The sequence below is a fragment of the Mirounga angustirostris genome, unplaced genomic scaffold, assembly GCF_029215605.1.
Source record: "Mirounga angustirostris isolate CCGP_5_RB_7025 unplaced genomic scaffold, mMirAng1.0.hap1 SCAF_6, whole genome shotgun sequence".
NCBI lineage: Eukaryota > Metazoa > Chordata > Mammalia > Carnivora > Phocidae > Mirounga > Mirounga angustirostris.
Genome location: NW_026991714.1, coordinates 125,668,029 through 125,688,172, shown reverse-complemented (window position 1 = coordinate 125,688,172; position 20,144 = coordinate 125,668,029). Strand labels below are relative to the sequence as shown.

General features: G+C 38.4%; 1 protein-coding gene across 3 annotated transcripts in view; it reads left to right on the top strand.

The window, feature by feature from the left end:
* The window catches only part of HPSE2 (heparanase 2 (inactive)), a 655,327-nt gene that overhangs the window by 428,438 nt on the left and 206,745 nt on the right, over positions 1–20,144 (top strand). For all 3 annotated transcript variants that reach the window (XM_064593549.1, XM_064593548.1, XM_064593547.1), the window contains one exon: positions 14,245–14,292. In XM_064593549.1, the coding sequence (XP_064449619.1) occupies positions 14,245–14,292 (48 nt within the window). The remainder of the gene's footprint in view (positions 1–14,244; positions 14,293–20,144) is intronic.

Below are 20,144 nucleotides of genomic sequence, written 5' to 3'. Positions count from 1 at the left end.
AATTGAGCAAAAGGAACTTGAAATGGCATTTCTCCAATGAAGATATGCAAATAGCCAGTAAGCACAAGAATGGATGCCTAGTATCATTAGTCATTAAGGAAATGCAAATCGAAATCACAATGAGTTACCACTTCATATCCATTTGGATGGTCAAAATAAAAAAATATGCAAGAATAAATATTGGAGAAAGTAAAAAGAATACATATTGGAGAAGATGTGGAGAAACTGGAACTTTCATACACTGCTGGTGGGAATGTAATATGGTGCAACCGCTTCAGAAAACAGTCTGGCAATTACTCAAAAAAGGTTAAACACAGAGTTACCATTATGACTCAGCAATTCCACTCTGAGGTATATACCCAAGAGAAATGAAAATGTATGTCCATAAAAACATGTGTACAAATATTCATAGTGGGTGGCTGATGAATATCCGTGGCTGATGAATGGATAAATAAAAAGTGGTATATCCATAAATTGGAATATTATTTGACAATAAAAAGAAATGAAATACCAGTACAGGTTACAACATGGATGAAGCTCGAAAACATTATGCTAACTGAAAGAAGCCAGTCACAAAAGGCCCCACATTGTATGATTTCCTTTATATGAAATTAACAGAATAGATAATCTATAGAGACAAAAAGTAGATTAGTGGTTGGTTAGGGCTGGTGGAGATTGTGGGGAAATGGAGAGTGACTGCTCATAGGTACAGGGTTTCTTTTTGAAATTAAATATTCTAGAATTAGATTGTGTTGTGCTTCCACAACTCTATAAATAACTATTGAGTTGTACACTTAAAGTGTACATTTAAATAAATTTGTATTGAATCATATCTCCAAAAAGCTCTTAAAAGAAAGAATCCAATAAAATAATTGGAAGAGAAAATCTTCCATATAGAGAGCTTTAGACAGAGATAGAAAATTTGAGATAAAATATTACTGATATAGAGGATCATTTCAGGATACTCAACAGCTGTCTCATAGAAGATCCAGATCCAGAAACAAAGAAGACAATTATCGTTACTGAAACAAAGGAGAACTTCATCAACTTTTACAATGTAAAAGTAAAGAGACACGTGGCAGAAAATAGATGGTAGAAATGGAGAGAAGAAATAAGTCATATAAGGGCTGATATGATCATATAATATAGGTGGAGTCAGAAAATATTGTCTAAACCATTGAAATAATTGATAGGGAGGTGGAAAAATGGGGTCTCAGTAAACCAAGAACAATGAGTTAACTCTTGGTTAGAAAGACTTATGGTAGCATTTCCTTAAATGTGCTCTGGAGAATATCAGTTTTGCAGGATATTAACATTATATTGGGGGAGGGGGATAAAATGTTCCATGGTCCAGTAATTTGGAGAAATACTGGGATACACAAATGTTCTGAAACACTTCCTGGCACCTTTAATACATTACATTCTGAGTCTCCAAGAAGGGGATTTAGCATGCAGAATTTCTTACATTTATTTGACCAGAGTCTTATTTTCAGAGACCATCTTGAGAGACTAGTGTTCCACAAACATGTCTGGACAACTTGGAATATGAACCCTGCTTTGGGGGGAGGGATGGCGGTATAGCAGACAATAACAAAAGAATTACCATTTGGAAAATTTGGAAAATTCAGAACCTGGACCACATTAACAGTCTTGTTACCAGTACGCTTGCTTCCATTCTTGCCCTCTCTAATACACTACTCAGTTGTCAGAAAATCTTCTGCAAACATATAATTCACATGACATAAGTCTCTTGCAGAAGACTTCTAATGACTTTTCATTGTTCTTAGAATAAAATTCAATCTCCTTACCACGTCTACAAGGCCCTACCATGACTAATCTGACTGCTGCCTAGCTCTTCATTCTTACCTTCTTCAGCTTTCCCTTTTTCTCATTTCACTCACACCTCACTGGCTTGGTATGTGCTAGGCTTCTCTTTACTTGGGGGCCTTCACATATGCTCTTCCTTCTAGAGTGTTCTCTCTGCTTGCCACATGGCTGGTTTCTCCTCATCAATTAGAGACCTTCCTTGAGTAACTGAGCTAAGTAATTCTCTATCAACACACTCTGTTGGTTCTCTTTTTGGTATTTATCACAATATAAAACTACATATTTATTGTATGTTTGTTGGTTAAAGATTACAAACTCCATGAGGGTGGGAAGTATGTCTGTTATATTTACCAGTGTATATGCAGTGCTGGTAAAAAGCCTAATGCATAGCAGGTGCTCAAATGTGTTGAATGAAAAATGGAAGCTATCCTAACATTCTACAGAGGTGTTAGTGGAATATTCTAACCTGAACCTGTGTTAGAACAGAAAGCTAGACAGGGCCTTTAGCTCCCGTGGCAGCCCAAAGAGCTGTGGAAAACATTCTAATTTGGGCAATGAGGGTAAAAGCAGAAGACAATTAGGCAGGAAATAATGGCCTCCTCCATCACAGCAGACCGCATGATGTATGTTATATGCTCAATGGTCTACAAACCAGAAACAGAAAAATTTCCTTTTTATGTCCAGAATTTCATTTTTTTACAAGCAAATTTATTTTATTTTGTTTTATTATTATTATTTTTTAGAGCGAGAGAGTGTATGTGCTTGAGCTGGGGGGCTGGGGGGGAGGGGCAAAGAGGGAGAGAAAATCTTAAGCAGGCTCCCCGCCCAGCACTGGGCCTCACAGGGGCTCGATCTCACAACCCTGAGATCATGAGCTGAACTGAAATCAAGAGTCAGATGCTTAACCAACTGAGCCATCCGGGTGCCCCAAGCAAATTTATTTATTTATTTTTCCTTTTTTTAAAAAAATTTAAATTCAATTAATTAACATATAATGTATTATTTGTTTCAGGGGTACAGGTCTGTGATTCATCATTCTTATATCCAGAATTTCTATCTTTAGTTGTGTCTAATTCTTCTACTAAGCCTAATGCTGATTTATAGACTCCACTTGTACTTAAAGCATAGATAGTAATGAAGGCTGTATGGGTGGATAAGGATGGAAACTTCTCTATGTTCCTATTACTTGGCTCCCATTATGACTTTTATGGGCCATATGTATTTTTTACTTCATGGGTCCCCTCCTCCATAAAGACATTATAATAACAATCTGTTTTCTACTATAGTGAGTAGGGAAAAAGCAGGATGGTGAAAAGCACGCACTTTGCAACTAGATGAGACCTAGTATAGTGACTCACTGGGTCATCTTGAGGAATTGTTTAATGTCTGTAAAACCTCAGTCTTTTCATCTGTAAAATGGGACTGATTAAATTACCTATTTCTTAGGCTTATTGTAGAGTTAAATGAAATAAAGTACTCAGTACAGTTCCTGGCACAGTTGACACATAAAGGAATATCAGCCACAATTGTTAAGAATAAGTGTATTTCAAAGATGAAAAGGCAGGTTTTTTCCTTTTTTTTTTTTTTTTTGTATATAACTTTATGTAGTTTCCCAGGAAGTTTAGAGAATCGAGTGGCTATAGGAACTAGAAAGATTAGCTACAATAACATGCCAGGATAATGAGGGTGATCACAGGTCTACCTCCTGTGTAAAAACCACCACATTCTCATTTGGAGTGGGAAGATGCACAGCTGGGGACAATTTGGTGTACAGAGTAATTATTACAATGTTATTCCTAGTAATTGTTCTGTTTTATTTCAACTGTGAAAGAGTTAATATGACTTGACCAAGCTACAGGAGGAGAGAACAATTTATTCCTCTTAGTTCATAAGAAAAGAGTTTCCATCTCTTTCTCTAGAGAGGAAAGGCCCCCAGCAGCAGTTTAGTACTCATTAACAGGGAAGCATTAGCTACTGCAAGGGTCTGCTCCCTAGCTAAGCATTGTGTTAGTGACTACAACTTCTAAACTTGCCTTTTTTCCCCCCCCTGGAAAGGACTTCTTTCCTGATTAGAGAAACAACCTAATTCTTTCCGCAAGCCCACGGTCATCAATTACTGCCATTATGATGAAGATGTTTCTCTCTTCCTCCAATGTCAGAGAAGTCAAATGGGGATTAGAAAGAACATTGGAGAAGGAGACTGGAGTCCTGGGACATAGACTTAGATTTGACACAGATATTCTTCCTCACTTTCTTTTTTTCCATTTATTTTCTCATTTTTTTCTTCTTCTACTTTCCCTGAGAACCCTACCCTCTCTTCCAAGAATGCCTACCCTAAGAGGCACTACTAAGATCAGAATCTGTCAAAGGTGTGGCCCATGGTCCTCCTGCATTGGAAGCACTTGTTGAGTTTCTTAAAAATGCAGCATGATTCTTAAGCTCCAGCCTAGACCTACCAAACCAGAATGTGGGGGGATAAGATTTAGATATTGGATTTTTGAACAGCAACTCCAAGGCGTTCTTTGCACACCAAAGCATAAGAACCACTGCCCTGTAATATAGGCAGAGCGGGTTTTATTATCTTTGTTTTACAGATCAAGGAATGGAGGTGCACAGGTATTAAATTTTTACCAAACTCACATTTATTCAGTGCCAACAGTATGCCAGGAAGTAGCCTTGTTCCTTCATGCATATCATCTTGTTAATCTTCACAAGGCCTTTAAGAAGTAAGTGCTGTTCCCTCCATTTGAAATGGTTTAGAGAGATTAAACAATGTACCCAAGGCCACATAGCTAATAAGCTGTGGAGCCAAGTCTTAAATCAGGTATCTGTCTGACTCCTAGATCCATTGTCTTTCTACTCCGTGGTGCTATTTTTTTTGAATCTTCATTTTTTAACAAAGCCACATGGTCTAGCATACTAGAAAAAATATAATCCTTTTTCACCTTAGTTCCACAGTGTTAATTCTCCTAGACTCAGCTTCATACCAAAGTTTGAACTTTTGGAAAGTTCAGTTTTACATGTGAAATTTATCATGACATCTTGATGCATTTTTCCTCCTTCCCATCAGGCTCCACAGCCAGGGCAAATCATATCTGGTCAGTTATACCTTCTTTGCTTGAATCCAAGTCTTTATGACTTCTTTAGGAGCATTTTAGACTGTCAAGACATGTCTATAATAATACTTCCCTAACCAGCACCTTTCAGCTCCAGCCATAGCCTTCCAGATCTGTTTCAACATCTTCTCTCATCATCCCCCACCCCCCTGCCATTTGCCTTCATTTTAATCAAGCAAACTTATTTTGTCCTTTATGTGTTATCTCACATCTGCCTCCATTTTATTCCAAACACGGCCCTGTAGCCTCCCTCCTTTTAACTCCCCGTTAGCAACAAATAAGCTTCATCCTGGGGGGCCAGATCCAGGTAATAGTGCCTGGTACCCTGTCTTTAGAAGGATTCATAGGTCAATTCCGAGATTAGTGAGACAATATTGAGATCTATTACCAATATCTACTATGGGCTCAGAAAATGGGGACAGCACTACAAACATCACAAATTTGTCATCTCTGCATGGTTAAAACAAGGGCTTTAGACTCAGAACTGGTTTGAATCTCAGCTCTGCAACTTATTACCTGGGTGATCTTGAGCACAGTTTCTTCATCTATAAAATGAAAGTGATAATACAACCTTACAGGGTTGTACATTGTGTAAACCACTTACCAAATGCCTGTCAATCGGTATATGGTAGCTAACTTATTTTTTCCTTTCTTCATTCAAGATTGCCCTTAAAATTAAACTTCATGGATGTAATTTTTATTGACAAGAAAGATTGGTTGAAGAATCTCATCCATCTCAAGTTCCAGTATATTAAACTCTATAAATCTATCAAATTGAGGGAATAGTAAGCTAGAAGGGAAGCCTAAACAGAGAGCTGCACCAGCTATTAAAGTCAATGAATATATAGCCATGCTATTTATCAGCTTACTGCCAATGTAATATTATATATAAATAGGGGTGGGGAGAAAAAGGAAAGGGAGGGAGGGAAAGAGAAAGAGAGAGAGAGATGTATCAATATATCATTTGTTCTGTGCAGCACCTAGTATAGATAGCTCAATATATAACTAGCCATGAAAAAGTAAGTGGCTTTGGACCAAATGGGAGATGCCTGGTTTGCTGTAACTCAAGATGAATAATTTCCTCACAGGTTTTTCCTAGGCTTTGTGTAGAATAGCTACCACATCTTATTCGTGCTAGTTACATAACCAAAGTTCTCTTTGTGGACAAGGGGAAAAAGATCAGACTACCACTCTCTTATTGAAGTTTGTACTCATTTAGACATCCAGTTCCCTGTGAAGGATTTATCCTCCTTCCTGGGAGCAAAATTCAGAATCCAGTTTTTAGGGTTGCATTCTGTGGTCCAGAAGTAGAACTCAAACCCCAAAGACCATGAATAAAGATGTGCCTTATTATAAGAGAGAGCTGTGATATGCCCTGGGAGAGAGGCTCAACAGTATTTCAGATACGTCATATGTGCAGGTGGATAACAAAGGAAAGAAATTCTCCCAGATTTGGGATCTCTTGGGGGAGGAAAAGGAACTCTCATAATGAAAGAGGATATGTTGTTCTTTTCCATAGCAGCAGATTGGCTCCAGTGGGAAAGATCTCCCAATACTGAAATGTCTGCCTGGCACTAGCTAATTTCCTTTGATACAAGTCCCTGCCCTTTCCCTCTCTTACCCTTCTTTGCATGACTGGATGTCAGTGTGAGGGCCGACATCTTCTGTTCTCTGGGATAATCATCCAGGATTTCTGTCTTCATAATTCAGGTATGGAGACATCCAACCTTGGAAAACCAAGATCTTGCCCTTTTTGTTATTCACATCCTGGGTCATCTTTTACTTGTACATTCATAGACCTAAATCTAGGGATTAGAATGGAAGTGGATGGCTGAAAATCCTTGGATAATACCAGACACTAAACGGAATTTCACTTTCCCATGGTATTTCACTCTTGACAGCACTAGTCTGTGTGCATGTTTTTCCACCTCTAATATTACTGTTGTGGAGCATTCTGCAGCTGTGTTGAGGTTATTCATTTATGTGGTTTGGGCCAGTTTCTGAGAAACAGGCAGAACTAGAGAGCAGAAGAATCCATCAATGTTAGATTTGAACAAAGAAAATTATGATCTTTTGGACTTGCTGTCTTCCACATTGCCAATATAGATATAAAAATAAAGGATAGAAATGATATGGATACAGGATAGTCATAGAGAGCCCTAATTTTCAGGGAAGGAGCATGGGGGTGGGGAGAATTCCCCAAACTCATTGACTTATAGTGTCTATTCCTTGGGGTTTTGTCTAATCGGTTTCCTTTATGTGTTATTTCTCTAGTTGTTTTCTCTTTTTCTGGTTTTAAAAAATAATGTCAAAGACTTCTGAAAACAGAACATTTTGCTCATTTGAGGTCAATTTTTTACACTTCTCAAAAAACAAGGGTATGTTTGGTCATCTTGGTAGTATTTGGAAATGCATATTTTGTTTGACATTATTTGTGAATTAGATTTTTCCTCCTCAGAATAAGTGTAAAAATGCTTCCATATGTTTGAAGTTGGTTTCACCATTTTGCTAAGAAGGAAAAGGAAGAATGTAGTTTATAGTAATTTTCCTGTGAATACATATTTAATAGTGGTGTTTCCTCAAAGTTAAAACAGCTTTTCTACTGCTTCAATATGCTACTAAAGTTAAGAAGATAATAATATCATTTGTTTCAAAATATTAAATTGTAATTGAGATATTTTTTAATATAATGAAACTAAGCTATATTTTACTATTTTGATTTCTTATACAAAATACGATCTTAAGTGAGGATCTGACTTTAATTTTTTTTCCCAAATAGCCACAAATCACATAACATCATTAAAGAAATGCTTCAGTTTTTCATATACTAAGTTCTTTTCCATGTAATAAATTCTTATATGTAACTTGAAAAAAAAATCTATTCCATATCTCTCCTTACTAATTCCTAATCTCTTTATGAGTTCCTAAGATCTCCTTTCTAATTCCTAGGAATGTTTTAATACTTGTGGGTTTTATGGTATATTTTAATATATGGTAGATCAAACAAATGTCTCTTCATTATTCCAGTTTTAAGGAATATTCTTAGATTCTTCTAGATGAATGTTAGAATGATTTTGTAAAGTTTTGAAAATATCTACTGGGATTTTTTAAATTAGAATTTCATTAAACCCATAAATTAGTTTAGGGAGAATAATTGATTTTCCTATCCAGGATCATGGTAGGTCTTTTCCTTTATTCAATTTTTTTTAAAGATTTTATTTATTTATTTGAGACAGAGAGAATGAGAGAGAGAGAGCACATGAGAGGGGGGAGGGTCAGAGGGAGAAGCAGGCTCCCCGCCGAGCAGGGAGCCCGATGCGGGACTCGATCCCGGGACTCCAGGATCATGACCTGAGCCGAAGGCAGTCGCTTAACCAACTGAGCCACCCAGGCGCCCCTCCTTTATTCAATTTTAAAATATTTCTCTGTAAACTATAATATTCTATATAAGGGTCCAGTCTATTTTGTACTTAATTATAGATTTTATGGATTTTCTTTGAGGGATGTGGGGTAGGGTGTGGAGGGAGAAAACATGAGCCTTACTTTAAATGTTCCTAACTCTAGTTTTCCCATTCTTTTTATAATGCTACTTTTAATAATGGAAAGTTACTTAAGAACTTAATTATCAACCTATAGCAGAACGAACTATCCAATGCATATGAGGATCTCCAGATTATAGCACCATGAAGAACCAGTTTCCAACTTTTAAGACACCAAATTAGATGTGTTCTTTTTTTTTTTTTTTGAATATACAGTGTTTTGGTTTGGGGGTGGGTTTTTTTGTTTGTTTGTTTGTTTGTTTTATTCTTATGTTAATCCCCATACATTACATCATTAGTTTTAGATGTAGTGTTCCATGATTCATTGTTTGTGCATAACACCCAGTGCTCCATGCAGAATGTGCCCTCCTCAATACCCATGACCAGGCTAACCCATCCTCCCACCCCCCTCCCCTCTAGAACCCTCAGTTTGTTTTTCAGAGTCCATCGTCTCTCATGGTTCGTCTACCCCTCCGATTTCCCCCGCTTCATTCTTCCCCTCCCGCTACCTTCTTCTTCTTTTTTTTTTTCTTAACATATATTGCATTATTTGTTTCAGAGGTACAGATCTGAGATTCAACAGTCTTGCACAATTCACAGCGCTTACCAGAGCACATACCCTCCCCAGTGTCTATCACCCAGTCACCCCATCCCTCCCACCGCACCTCCCACTCCAGCAACCCTCAGTTTGTTTCCTGTGATTAAGAATTCCTCCTATCAGTGAGGTCATATGATACATGTCTTTCTCTGTTTGACTTATTTCGCTCAACATAATACCCTCCAGTTCCATCCATGTCGTTGCAAATGGCAAGATCTCATTCCTTTTGATGGTTGCATAATATTCCATTGTATATGTATACCACTTCTTCTTTATCCATTCATCTGTCGATGGACATCTTGGCTCTTTCCACAGTTTGGCTATTGTGGACATTGCTGCTATAAACATCGAGGTGCACGTACCCTTTCGGATCCCTACTTTTGTATCTTTGGGGTAAATACCCAGTAGTGCAATTGCTGGATCATAGGGTAGCTCTATTTTCAACTCTTTGAGGAACCTCCATACTGTTTTCCAGAGTGGCTGCAACAGCTTGTATTCCCACCAACAGTGTAGGAGGGTTCCCCTTTCTCCGCATCCCCGCCAACATCTGTTGTTTCCTGACTTGTTAATTTTAGCCATTCTGACTGGTGTGACGTGGTAGCTCATTGAGGTTTTGATTTGGATTTCCCTGATGCCGAGTGATATTGAGCACTTTTTCATGTGTCTGTTGGCCATTTGGATGTCTTCTTTGGAAAAATGTCTGTTCATGTCTTCTGCCCATTTCTTGATTGGATTCTTTGTTCTTTGGGTGTTGAGTTTGATGAGTTCTTTATAGATTTTGGATACTAGCCCTTTATCTGATATGTCAATGCTACCTAGAGCAATCTACACATTTAATGCAATCCCCATCAAAATACCATCCACTTTTTTCAAAGAAATGGAACAAATAATCCTAAAATTTGTATGGAACCAGAAAAGACCCCGCATAGCCAGAGGAATGTTGAAAAAGAAAAGCAAAGCTGGCGGCATCACAATTCCGGACTTCAAGCTCTATTACAAAGCTGTCATCATCAAGACAGCATGCTACTGGCACAAAAACAGACACATAGATCAATGGAACAGAATAGAGAGGCCAGAAATGGACCCTCAACTCTATGGTCAACTCATCTTTGACAAAGCAGGAAAGAATATCCAATGGAAAAAAGACAGTCTCTTCAACAAATGGTGTTGGGAAATTTGGATAGCCACATGCAGAAGAATGAAACTGGACCATTTCCTTACACCACACACAAAAATAGACTCCAAATGGTTGAAAGACCTCAATGTGAGATAGGAGTCCATCAAAATCCTAAAGGAGAACACAGGCAGCAACCTCTTTGACCTCAGCTGCAGCAACTTCTTCCTAGAAACCTCGCCAAAGGCAAGGGAAGCAAGGGCAAAAATGAACTATTGGGACTTCATCAAGATAAAAAGCTTTTGCAAAGCAAAGGAAACAGTCAACAAAACCAAAAGACAACCGACAGAATGGGAGAAGATATTTGCAAATGACATATTAGATGTGTTCTTAATTGCCTATCCAGACCCTTTTAGCCAAGCAGGACATTAATGATTTTTTTTCCTCCTTATTTTCTTTTAAATGCATAGCTATTATCATCAGTGACTATTTATTTCAAGTTCTTTAAGGCATATTCAAGAAGATTGGAATACATTCACCAACATCAGCATCAAAAGTCTGTTCCTGGGTTGCCCATCTTGGGCAATGGCATTACTACAATTAAAACTTTGGGCTCCTCTCTTTCCCCTCTTGCCCAACTCAGACTCACCCACCAAATCCTCTTGAGTGCTCCATCAGTGTTACTCAATGGGTCTTTTTTCATTTTTACATTTCCAAGCATCCCCTCTCTGTGCGGTCATCTCCTACCAGTTTGTCCACACCAGCACGTTTCAGCTTTACCCAGCCAGAGTGATCTTCCTGACACTCAAATCTGATTCCCCTCATTTGTTTAAAAACAGGATAAATCCAGCAAATATACATGAAAAGAGCCAGCTGTATTTTGCAAATTATGTTGGGTACTAGTCATACAAAGATAAATAGGAGCTGGACTTGTACCTAGTTGTTAAGGGATAAAGGCCAGACTTTTTAGCATCACAGCCTAGCAGCTAGTGACCTAACCAGTCTGACTTCCCGCCATTCCCTTACCTGTCTTCTGACATCCAGTCAAGATGGACTCCTGAGAACACACTCACCTTGACTCTACCTTGTTTTGCCTGTTTTTCATGACAAAATCTTACCCTTCTTTTAATGCCAATTCAGTGTCATGTGCGATGTGAAGCTTTTCTCAATGTTTATCCCTCTTCTAATACTGTAGGGTATAGAGCTAACTGCTCCCTTGACTGCTATCTCTCAGCAGTCGGTTTGTACCAGTAGTATAGCACATAGAAACTCTGATAGCTGATTGTCTTGTCTCTCTTCTTGGCTTTTTTGTGGTGGTCATCATGTAGCAGAGGCCCTGGGTCAGTCACCTTTGATCCCCTGCATATTCTCTTACAAATAGGCACTGCAATGCTCAAGTCTGAGAGAAAGCCAACAAGCAAAGGTGCTCAGGCCTTTTTTTCTCTTTTTTGGATGAATTGGTAGTATTTCTCAAGGCAAAAGTTCAACTTATTTTTTGCATCTTAGAGTTTTACTGTACTTCTGGGCCTCAGTGAAAACAGCTTGGAGGCAGCATAGGATCCTAGAAAGAGGATTGGATTTGGAGTCAGAGAACCTGGGTTTAGTCCACACTAGCTCTATGAATTTGAGCAAGTCTTATAACCTCCACGAGACTCAGCCTCCTCCACTATAAATTAGGGGTATTTACTACCCTACCAGGTTGTTTTGAGGACTATGTGAAATTATACATATAAGAAGCTGAAAAGCATTTTATAATGATAGAGCACTATAAATGTCAGTGTTATTTTTATTATGGTTTTTCATATGTAAATTAAGATCGTTTTACATAAAATATTTCTTTTTTGGAAATACTCCAGCTGGCATTTATGGCTTTGCCTGGTCATGCCCTCCTTCCCCAGGAGTGCTACTAGGAGAGGTGGCCTGACTCCATAAAATGGGCTGTTTGGGATGTCTAGAGCCACTACTTCTCTAGCCAGTAGGGAAGTTAGTAATCTGTATAATGGAATCAATAATATCCACCTTCCTAAGCAAAACGGTTTTGAGAATTATAAGAAATAACACATGAATGGCTGGTACTAAGTAGGTACTCAATATATGTTATATTCCCTCCAATCTCCATTTACGTTTTGGTCTTGCCCATCAAACCAGTTCCATTCCTGATCACCCTTATGTTCCATTTCCCATATTCTTGCTCCTGACTGCTGAATGGTACTGGAGAAAAAAGACAAGACCATATAGACAAGAGCCAAGCTGCCTCCTCTTCATCTCCTTCTTCTCCTATCTTCCGTGTCCTCCTCTTATCCCTTGTTCTCCTCCCCTTCTCCTCTCCCATTCTCTTTCTCCTACCCCACCCCCAACTCCCTCCTCTCCTTCCTCTTCATCTTCTTTTATAAACTTCACTCCTATGCTAAGCAGCAGTCCTGGCATCCTCTCTCTCACTTCCAATCCTGCAAAAATTAAGTACTTTTCCACATCATGGCAAAGCAGAGCCTCTGTTTGGGCAGCACATGGCAACCCCTTTGCCATGTGTCTGCCTGCAAGATTATGCTGGCACAGGGTAGGCTAGGACTTTCTTGACAAAACACCCTCTCGCTTCCTAATGGACGAGTTTTTTGGTTATGAAATACTGATGGAAGATTGTTTCTGTCTGTAGAAAAGTTCCCTTCCAGGGTTGAAGGGTTGAAGGGAAAGTCTTGAAGAACTGAGATATTCCTTTTGATTTCCTGTGTCTGCATGGTAGCTTTCTTAAATAGTAACAATAGCCGTGGCAGCACATGGCCTCAGAACATGAGGATAGTGAGAATGGAGGTTAGTAGATAATTGAGTTATTCACAGACCTGCAATTTATGATACCCTGCGGCATCTGTGGGGCCTTAGAGCTTCCTCCCAGCTCTGGTTCTGGTAGAACCTCCAGGAGCATAGGAGGCTAGGGAACTAGTAGCAAGGTTTTGCTGTGTGTTTTGAAAGAAAACAGGTCTGGTTTCTCTTTTGAGCTGAGCAAATGTCAGATGACACTGCTTAGCTGCTTCAGAAATAGATTTCTCTATGTTATATGTAAGTGATGAATCACTAAATTCTACTCCTGAAACTAATATTACACTATATGTTAACTAACTAGAATTTAAATAAAAACTTGAAACATTAAAAAAAAAGATTTCGGGCGCCTGGGTGGCTCAGATGGTTGAGCGTCTGCCTTCGGCTCAGGTCATGATCTCAGGGTCCTGGGATCGAGTCCCACATCGGGCTCCCTGCTCCTTGGGAGCCTGCTTCTCCCTCTGCCTCTCTCTCTCTGTCTCTCATGAATAAATAAATAAAATCTTTAAAAAAAAAAAAAAAAAAAAAAAAGATTTCTCTGTGTGGTGCTCAGGTTTCTACATTCAGGTATGGCAGCCCATCACTGGGGCATATTTGAAAGTGCTTTATGCTTGGGCGCCCGGGTGGCTCAGTTGGTTAAGCGACTGCCTTCGGCTCAGGTCATGATCCTGGAGTCCCGGGATCGAGTCCCACATCAGGCTCCCTGCTCAGCAGAGAGTCTGCTTCTCCCTCTGACCCTCCTCCCTCTCATGCTCTCTGTCTCTCATTCTCTCTCTCGCAAATAAATAAAATCTTAAAAAAAAAAAAGAAAGTGCTTTATGCTTATATAACTAAATTGGGTTTTCCCATGGTCTTTTCAGAAGGCTGAGGTTTTCAAAGGCTCTATTGAGTCGCCATCCTTGGGAAATGTTATAGTTTATTTGTTTCCTAGCAGATTTCAGAGTCCTTAGAGAATAGGAAATGAGAGAGAGAAGTTTTGTGCATGGGGTAAGTGATGTGGAAACCATCAGGTATGGGCTTGGGAAGACAGACATAGACAGCATGCTGTATTGGGGTCTTGATTTCCAGATGGTAAAGGATGTGTGAAGAGCTGAAAGTATCCTTACCTTCACCTTCTGTACAGTTTAACTTCCAGTAGCTCTGGATCTACCTTGATTGTGGCTGTGGGCTCTTAGCCCAAGGATTGGCCTAATCTATGCCTCAGCTTATTTTATTTGTTCTTTCTGTTCTGTACAGATTCATGAAGGTGGCAGGAAGCACAGTGGATGCAGTTACCTGGCAACAGTAGGTATTCACCATTTTTGCTCTTACTTATTATAGCTACTGCAAAATGAAAGATAATTAGCTGTTATGAACATTATAGCTGACATCTAATAAGCTACTCTTTATCCTTGAAGAGAAAAAGTCAAAACTAACTCCAAAGCTGTTCTTGTGATGCATACTATCTCATAGTAATATAATTTTGTTTTGTTGTTTAAATAAAACCCAAAACAAAACCAAAAAAATGGAAGCTCAGCTGTTATGTATACTTTTAAATTAATCCGTCATCAGTGAACAGGTAATGGGAATATGAGCATGCCATCACTTACCCATAAGTTTTCCTTGGGAATAAATTTCCTTAAGAGAGGAAATAGGTTTTTTTGTTTTTTTTTTTTATTTTTATTGTTATGTTAATCACCATATATTACATCATTAGTTTTTGATGTAGTGTTCCAATATTCATTGTTTGTGCATAACACCCAGTGCTCCAGGCAGAGTGTGCCCTCTTTAATACCCATCACCAGGCTAACCCATCCTCCCACCCCCCTCCACTCTAGAACCCTCAGTTTGTTTTTCAGAGTCCATCGTCTCTCATGGTTCGTCTCCCCCTCCGATTTCCCCCCCAATTCTTCCCCTCCTGCTATCTTCTTCTTTTTTTTTTTTCTTAACATATATTGCATTATTTGTTTCAGAGGTACAGATCTGTGATTCAACAGTCCTGCACAATTCACAGCGCTCACCATAGCACATACCCAGCCACCCCATCCCTCCCACCCACCCCCACTCCAGCAACCCTCAGTTTGTTTCCTGAGATTAAGAATTCCTCATATCAGTGAGGTCATATGATACATGTCTTTCTCTGATTGACTTATTTCGCTCAGCATAACAGGAGAGGAAATAGTTTTAATTACTCAATGTATCATGTGAAAATAACAACACTTTATTATAGTAATGGTGGTGGTCTTAATTAGTGCCAAGAGTGTTACTAATATGAAGCAATTAAAAAAAAAAGAATATGAAGGGAATGAAGCAGCCTCAAGAGAAGATAAACCCTAGTATTCCAGGAAGAAGCTTATAGTTGCAAAGACCTATTAACCTAAGGGTAGCTTGATTTTTAAAGATAATTATCTGATACATAAATTAATTTTCTTTAAGTTTCCTTATAGTATTGGTGCTGGAATGTCAGCATCTCACAATGTCTCACCAATTTTTTTTTTTTTGCGATAACTTCTTTTATTTATTTACTTTTTTTTTTTTATAGTGATAACATTTCCCCCCCCCAGGATTATTTTTATTTTTTATTTTTATTTTTATTTTTTTTAATTTTTTATTCTTATGTTAATCCCCATACATTACATCATTAGTTTTAGATGAAGTGTTCCATGATTCATTGTTTGTGCATAACACCCAGTGCTCCATGCAGAATGTGCCCTCCTCAATACCCACCACCAGGCTAACCCATCCTCCCACCCCCCTCCCCTCTAGAACCCCGTTTGTTTTTCAGAGTCCATCGTCTCTCATGGTTCGTCTCCCCCTCCGATTTCCCCCGCTTCATTCTTCCCCTCCCGCTACCTTCTTCTTCTTCTTCTTCTTCTTTTTTTTTTCTCAACATATATTGCATTATTTGTTTCAGAGGTACAGATCTGAGATTCAACAGTCTTGCACAATTCACAGCGCTTACCAGAGCACATACCCTCCCCAGTGTCTATCACCCAGTCACCCCATCCCTCCCACCCCACCCCCCACTCCAACAACCCTCAGTTTGATTCCTGCGATTAAGAATTCCTCATATCAGTGTCTCACCAATTTTATACCTGAATCCTGCCCTTCCTTTTTGTAAGAAATCTACCCCATAGTATCTTCTAAGTCGTCTTTCATCTAATGTGGTCCACACAGCTCAGACGTGTGCTATTCTGGGCCCTCATAGCTGTCAACTATGACCGCCTCACTCAGTAACTCTAACCCTGCCTGCCTAGCACATTTACTTCTCTTCTCTATCCTCCATTTTAAGTGGGTCACAGTATCCCTTGGGATTCATGACGGTTGTGAAAGAAGCAAGAGCAGTGGATGAACACTTACTATCCCAAAAGGATTTTTGATTGTTAGCAATCAATAACTTCAATCATAATGGAAAATATTTTATTATGCATTTATACTTAGTTTCTCTAAGCATCATTTTAAATGTTTCCAGAAATTCTTATCCTTCCTCCTTCAGTTTGTTTTGTGAGTCATGGATGAGTAGGTCTAGAGATCTTGTCATTCCCATGCTTAAAACCCCTCAGTGCCTTCCCTTTGTACTTAGACAAAAGGGCAAACTCTACTCTGGCCTATAAGGAAGTTACTTTGTGTTTGGCCTCTGCTACTGTATGATCGTTTCTAGTGCCACCCTGACCTTACTCATTCTGTCCCAACACACTAGTGGTCTTTCACTTTTTAGAAAATTCATGTGCCTGTCTGCCTCAGGATCTTTGTAAGTGCTATTGTCCCTGCCTGGAATGCTGTTATCCTCATTTTTTGTGTGGCTAGTTCCTTCTCATCTCTAAAGACTCAACTTACATGTTATCTCCTTTGAGAGGCCTTCCGTGCTGATCCTATCTAACACAGACCCCCTTTTTAATTCTCTTTCTTAGCTCTTTTCTTTCCATGCTACTTTACATAACTTATCATTACTTTACCAAACTTATAATTTTTTTTTCTCTTAACTTGTCTCTGTAATTTGTGTTTTTCTCTTCCACCAGAATAGCATTTAGTCAGTTCAACAAGTACTTATTTAGGCAATTGTTTACTGAGCCTTTACTACGGGGGAAAATAACAGCAATGATGAAACTGTTTGCAGGAACTGTTGCAAACCTTTTATGCCTTACTGTATCTGATCCTCACAACAACCAAATGAGTTTGGGACTAGTTTTATCTCTTGCATAACTTAAAGGAAGTTGTAGAAAATCCAAACGTTACACAAAAAGTGGTAGATTTTGGACTTAAAGTTGAGTGTGTCTCACTCCAAGGACTATTCTCTTAACTGTTACTACTTTGATAATAAGACAATGATTTTTTGTTGAAAATATTACATTCTACTAGAGCAATTCAAATCCTCTTCAGTGTCTTTCATCAAAGGCTATCTGGATAACGTAACATAAAGGCTGACGCTTGAAGAATTCATAGTGTTTGTAAGGAGAAATAAAGAGATCAGTGTATGAAAATTACTGGGTAAGAATGTAAGACTTGCTCAGTTATTATGACTGACAGGGAGGGATCAGAAAAAGTTTTTCTTCCATATTCAAACACTCTCCATAGCACAAATGGAATGAAGTGAGCCCAGTCTTTTTTTATAATGGAGAAATAAGACTTTTATAAATTGATTTTATTAGCTATTTTTAAAATATTGGCCACCTCTCAAGATAAATGTCATGTGTTTGCAACTACTCTAAAAATACCCCCCAAAGCAGGCAACGGATTGTGTTTCTTTTGGCTCCAGGATCAGCACTCATTTGGAGACAACCAGTAGCACCTGGAATCTACCATTTATCCCTTCCAGCCACAGTTTTCAATCAAGACTTAGAATAGTCATGGAACAATTCCAGGAAATCCTGGCCAGGAGGATTCAGTGAAAATTAAAGCCAAATACCATGTTTCTCTAACCCTGAGAAATGCTGAGGTGAACTTCTTATGTAAAGAAATCAAGAGTCAAAGTCAGAAAAAAAAAGAACACAGAATTTGTCAGTAAATATCTATGTATAGGTAGCCAAAAGAATCAATTCGGTACAGGAATACTGAACTTGGAGCTTGAACAACAAGAACTCTGAGTCTGAAGTAAAAAATAAATAGCTCTATAAAGTTAGACTATTTTGATTTGAAAGTTCATGCTCTTGGGTTTTGAGGACCAAGATACATGACTTAATGATTGGTCCTGCCCAATCCATGCAGAAAACCCAGCAAGAGTTCGTGAGATGAAGTTCCAGTTACAAGAGTAAGTAGTACAGTAGTTTGTATCAGTTATCAATGATAAATCTGGACCAAAAAAATAATACACACACACACACACACACACACACACACTGGAGAATGATCAAAAAGTGGCAAAAGCTAGAGAAAGTTATTCAATCCTTGAAAGAAGTGAATGATGCTAGTGAGATCTGTGGTTATTTAAGAATCTATGCAGTATGATGTGGCTAGAACTCAAACAAAATACATGGTTATATAGTTTGAGGTCTCAGAAGGAGTCAGAAGGTAGAAATCTCAGAAAGAAGGAGCTATGGGCAAAACACCAAATATGCATATAAACTTCCTTCAAATCCTTGCCTGATCCCTGCAATGTGCATATTCAAGGGAAACCCCAAGGAGCCTGGTAGAAAATAACAGCTGGAAATCTGAAAAAGTTGAACAGCAATTTCAGCTGTCTGTCACATGAGGGACAGAGATTGGAACTTGAATTTCACAAATTTAGAGGGACTTCATAAACACCTTGTGCTTTCCAGTGAAAACTAAGAGTTATGCCTCAGGAGTAAAGTCTTGTCCTGGGACTTAGGATTTGCCCTAAATCTAATGTATAACCAAAACAGATTCACCTTAACAAAGTATAAACTGAAGCTGCCACAAGAACAAGATGATCAGTCATTCATCCAACTTCCTGCTATATCCCAAACCAACATGCTTCTGTCTCTATAAAATATCATCTACACTTTGAAGTACATAATTAAAAAATTACTAGCTATGCAGAGAAATAGGAAAATGTGACTCATGGCCAAAAGAATGAGCAATAGAAACCCTGAGATGACCTAGGTAATAGAATTAATTGACAAGAACTTTAAACAACTGTTGTGAATATATTCAAATAATTAAGGGAAAATGTTTGTATTGAGTGGATACATAGGGAAAGATCAGCAGTGAAATGGAAACAATATATATATATAAAATAACCAAATGAAATTTTTAAAGAAAAAAAAGAAACTGAAACGAAAAACTCACGGGGTGCACTTAAGAAGAAATTGGAAACTACAGAAAAAAAGGGTTAGTGAACTTGCAAATAGATCATTAGAAATTATACAATTAAAGAACAGAGCAAAACTGCTAGGAAGAAAATGTTCAAAGTTTTAGCAACCTCATTGCCGATATCAAGATGTCTAACATTTGTATAATTAGAAATCAGAAGGCAAGAAAGAGATAATAAAGCAGAAAATTTTTTTTGAAGACACTAAAGCTGAACTCCTCTCAAATATGGTGAAAAACATTAACTTACAGAACCAAGAACCTAAGAAAACCCTAAGGAGGATAGAGGCTCCTGGGTGGCACAGTCAGTTAAGCATCTGACTCTTGGTTTCAGCTCAGGTCACAATCTCGGGGTGCTGAGATCAAGCCCCGTGTTGGGCTCTGCTCTCAGCACAGAGTCTGCTTGAGATTCTCTCTCTCTCTCTCTCTCTCTGTCTCTCTCACAAAATCCATCAATCTATCTAGCTATCTTAAAAAAAAAAAAAAAGAAAACCCTAAGAAAAATAAATACAAGGTAAATCATGCCTGGGTATATCATAATCAAACTGCTGAGAACAAAGGGTAAGGAAAAAGTCTTCAAAATATTCAGATAAAATCATACTTCACATACAGAGAACAAAGACAAATTTTGGCTAACTGGACATCAGAAGCAATGGAGAATAGAAGACAATGGAACAAATCTTTAAAGTGCTAAAACAATGGAGAATAGAAGACAATGGGTATTAAGGAGGGCACATACTGCATGGAGCACTGGGTGTTATACGAAAACAATGGATCATGGATCACCACATCAAAAACTAATGATGTATTGTATGGTGACTAACATAACATAATAAAATTAAAAAAAAAAAAGAAGACAATGGAACAACATCTTAAAATGCTAAAGAAAA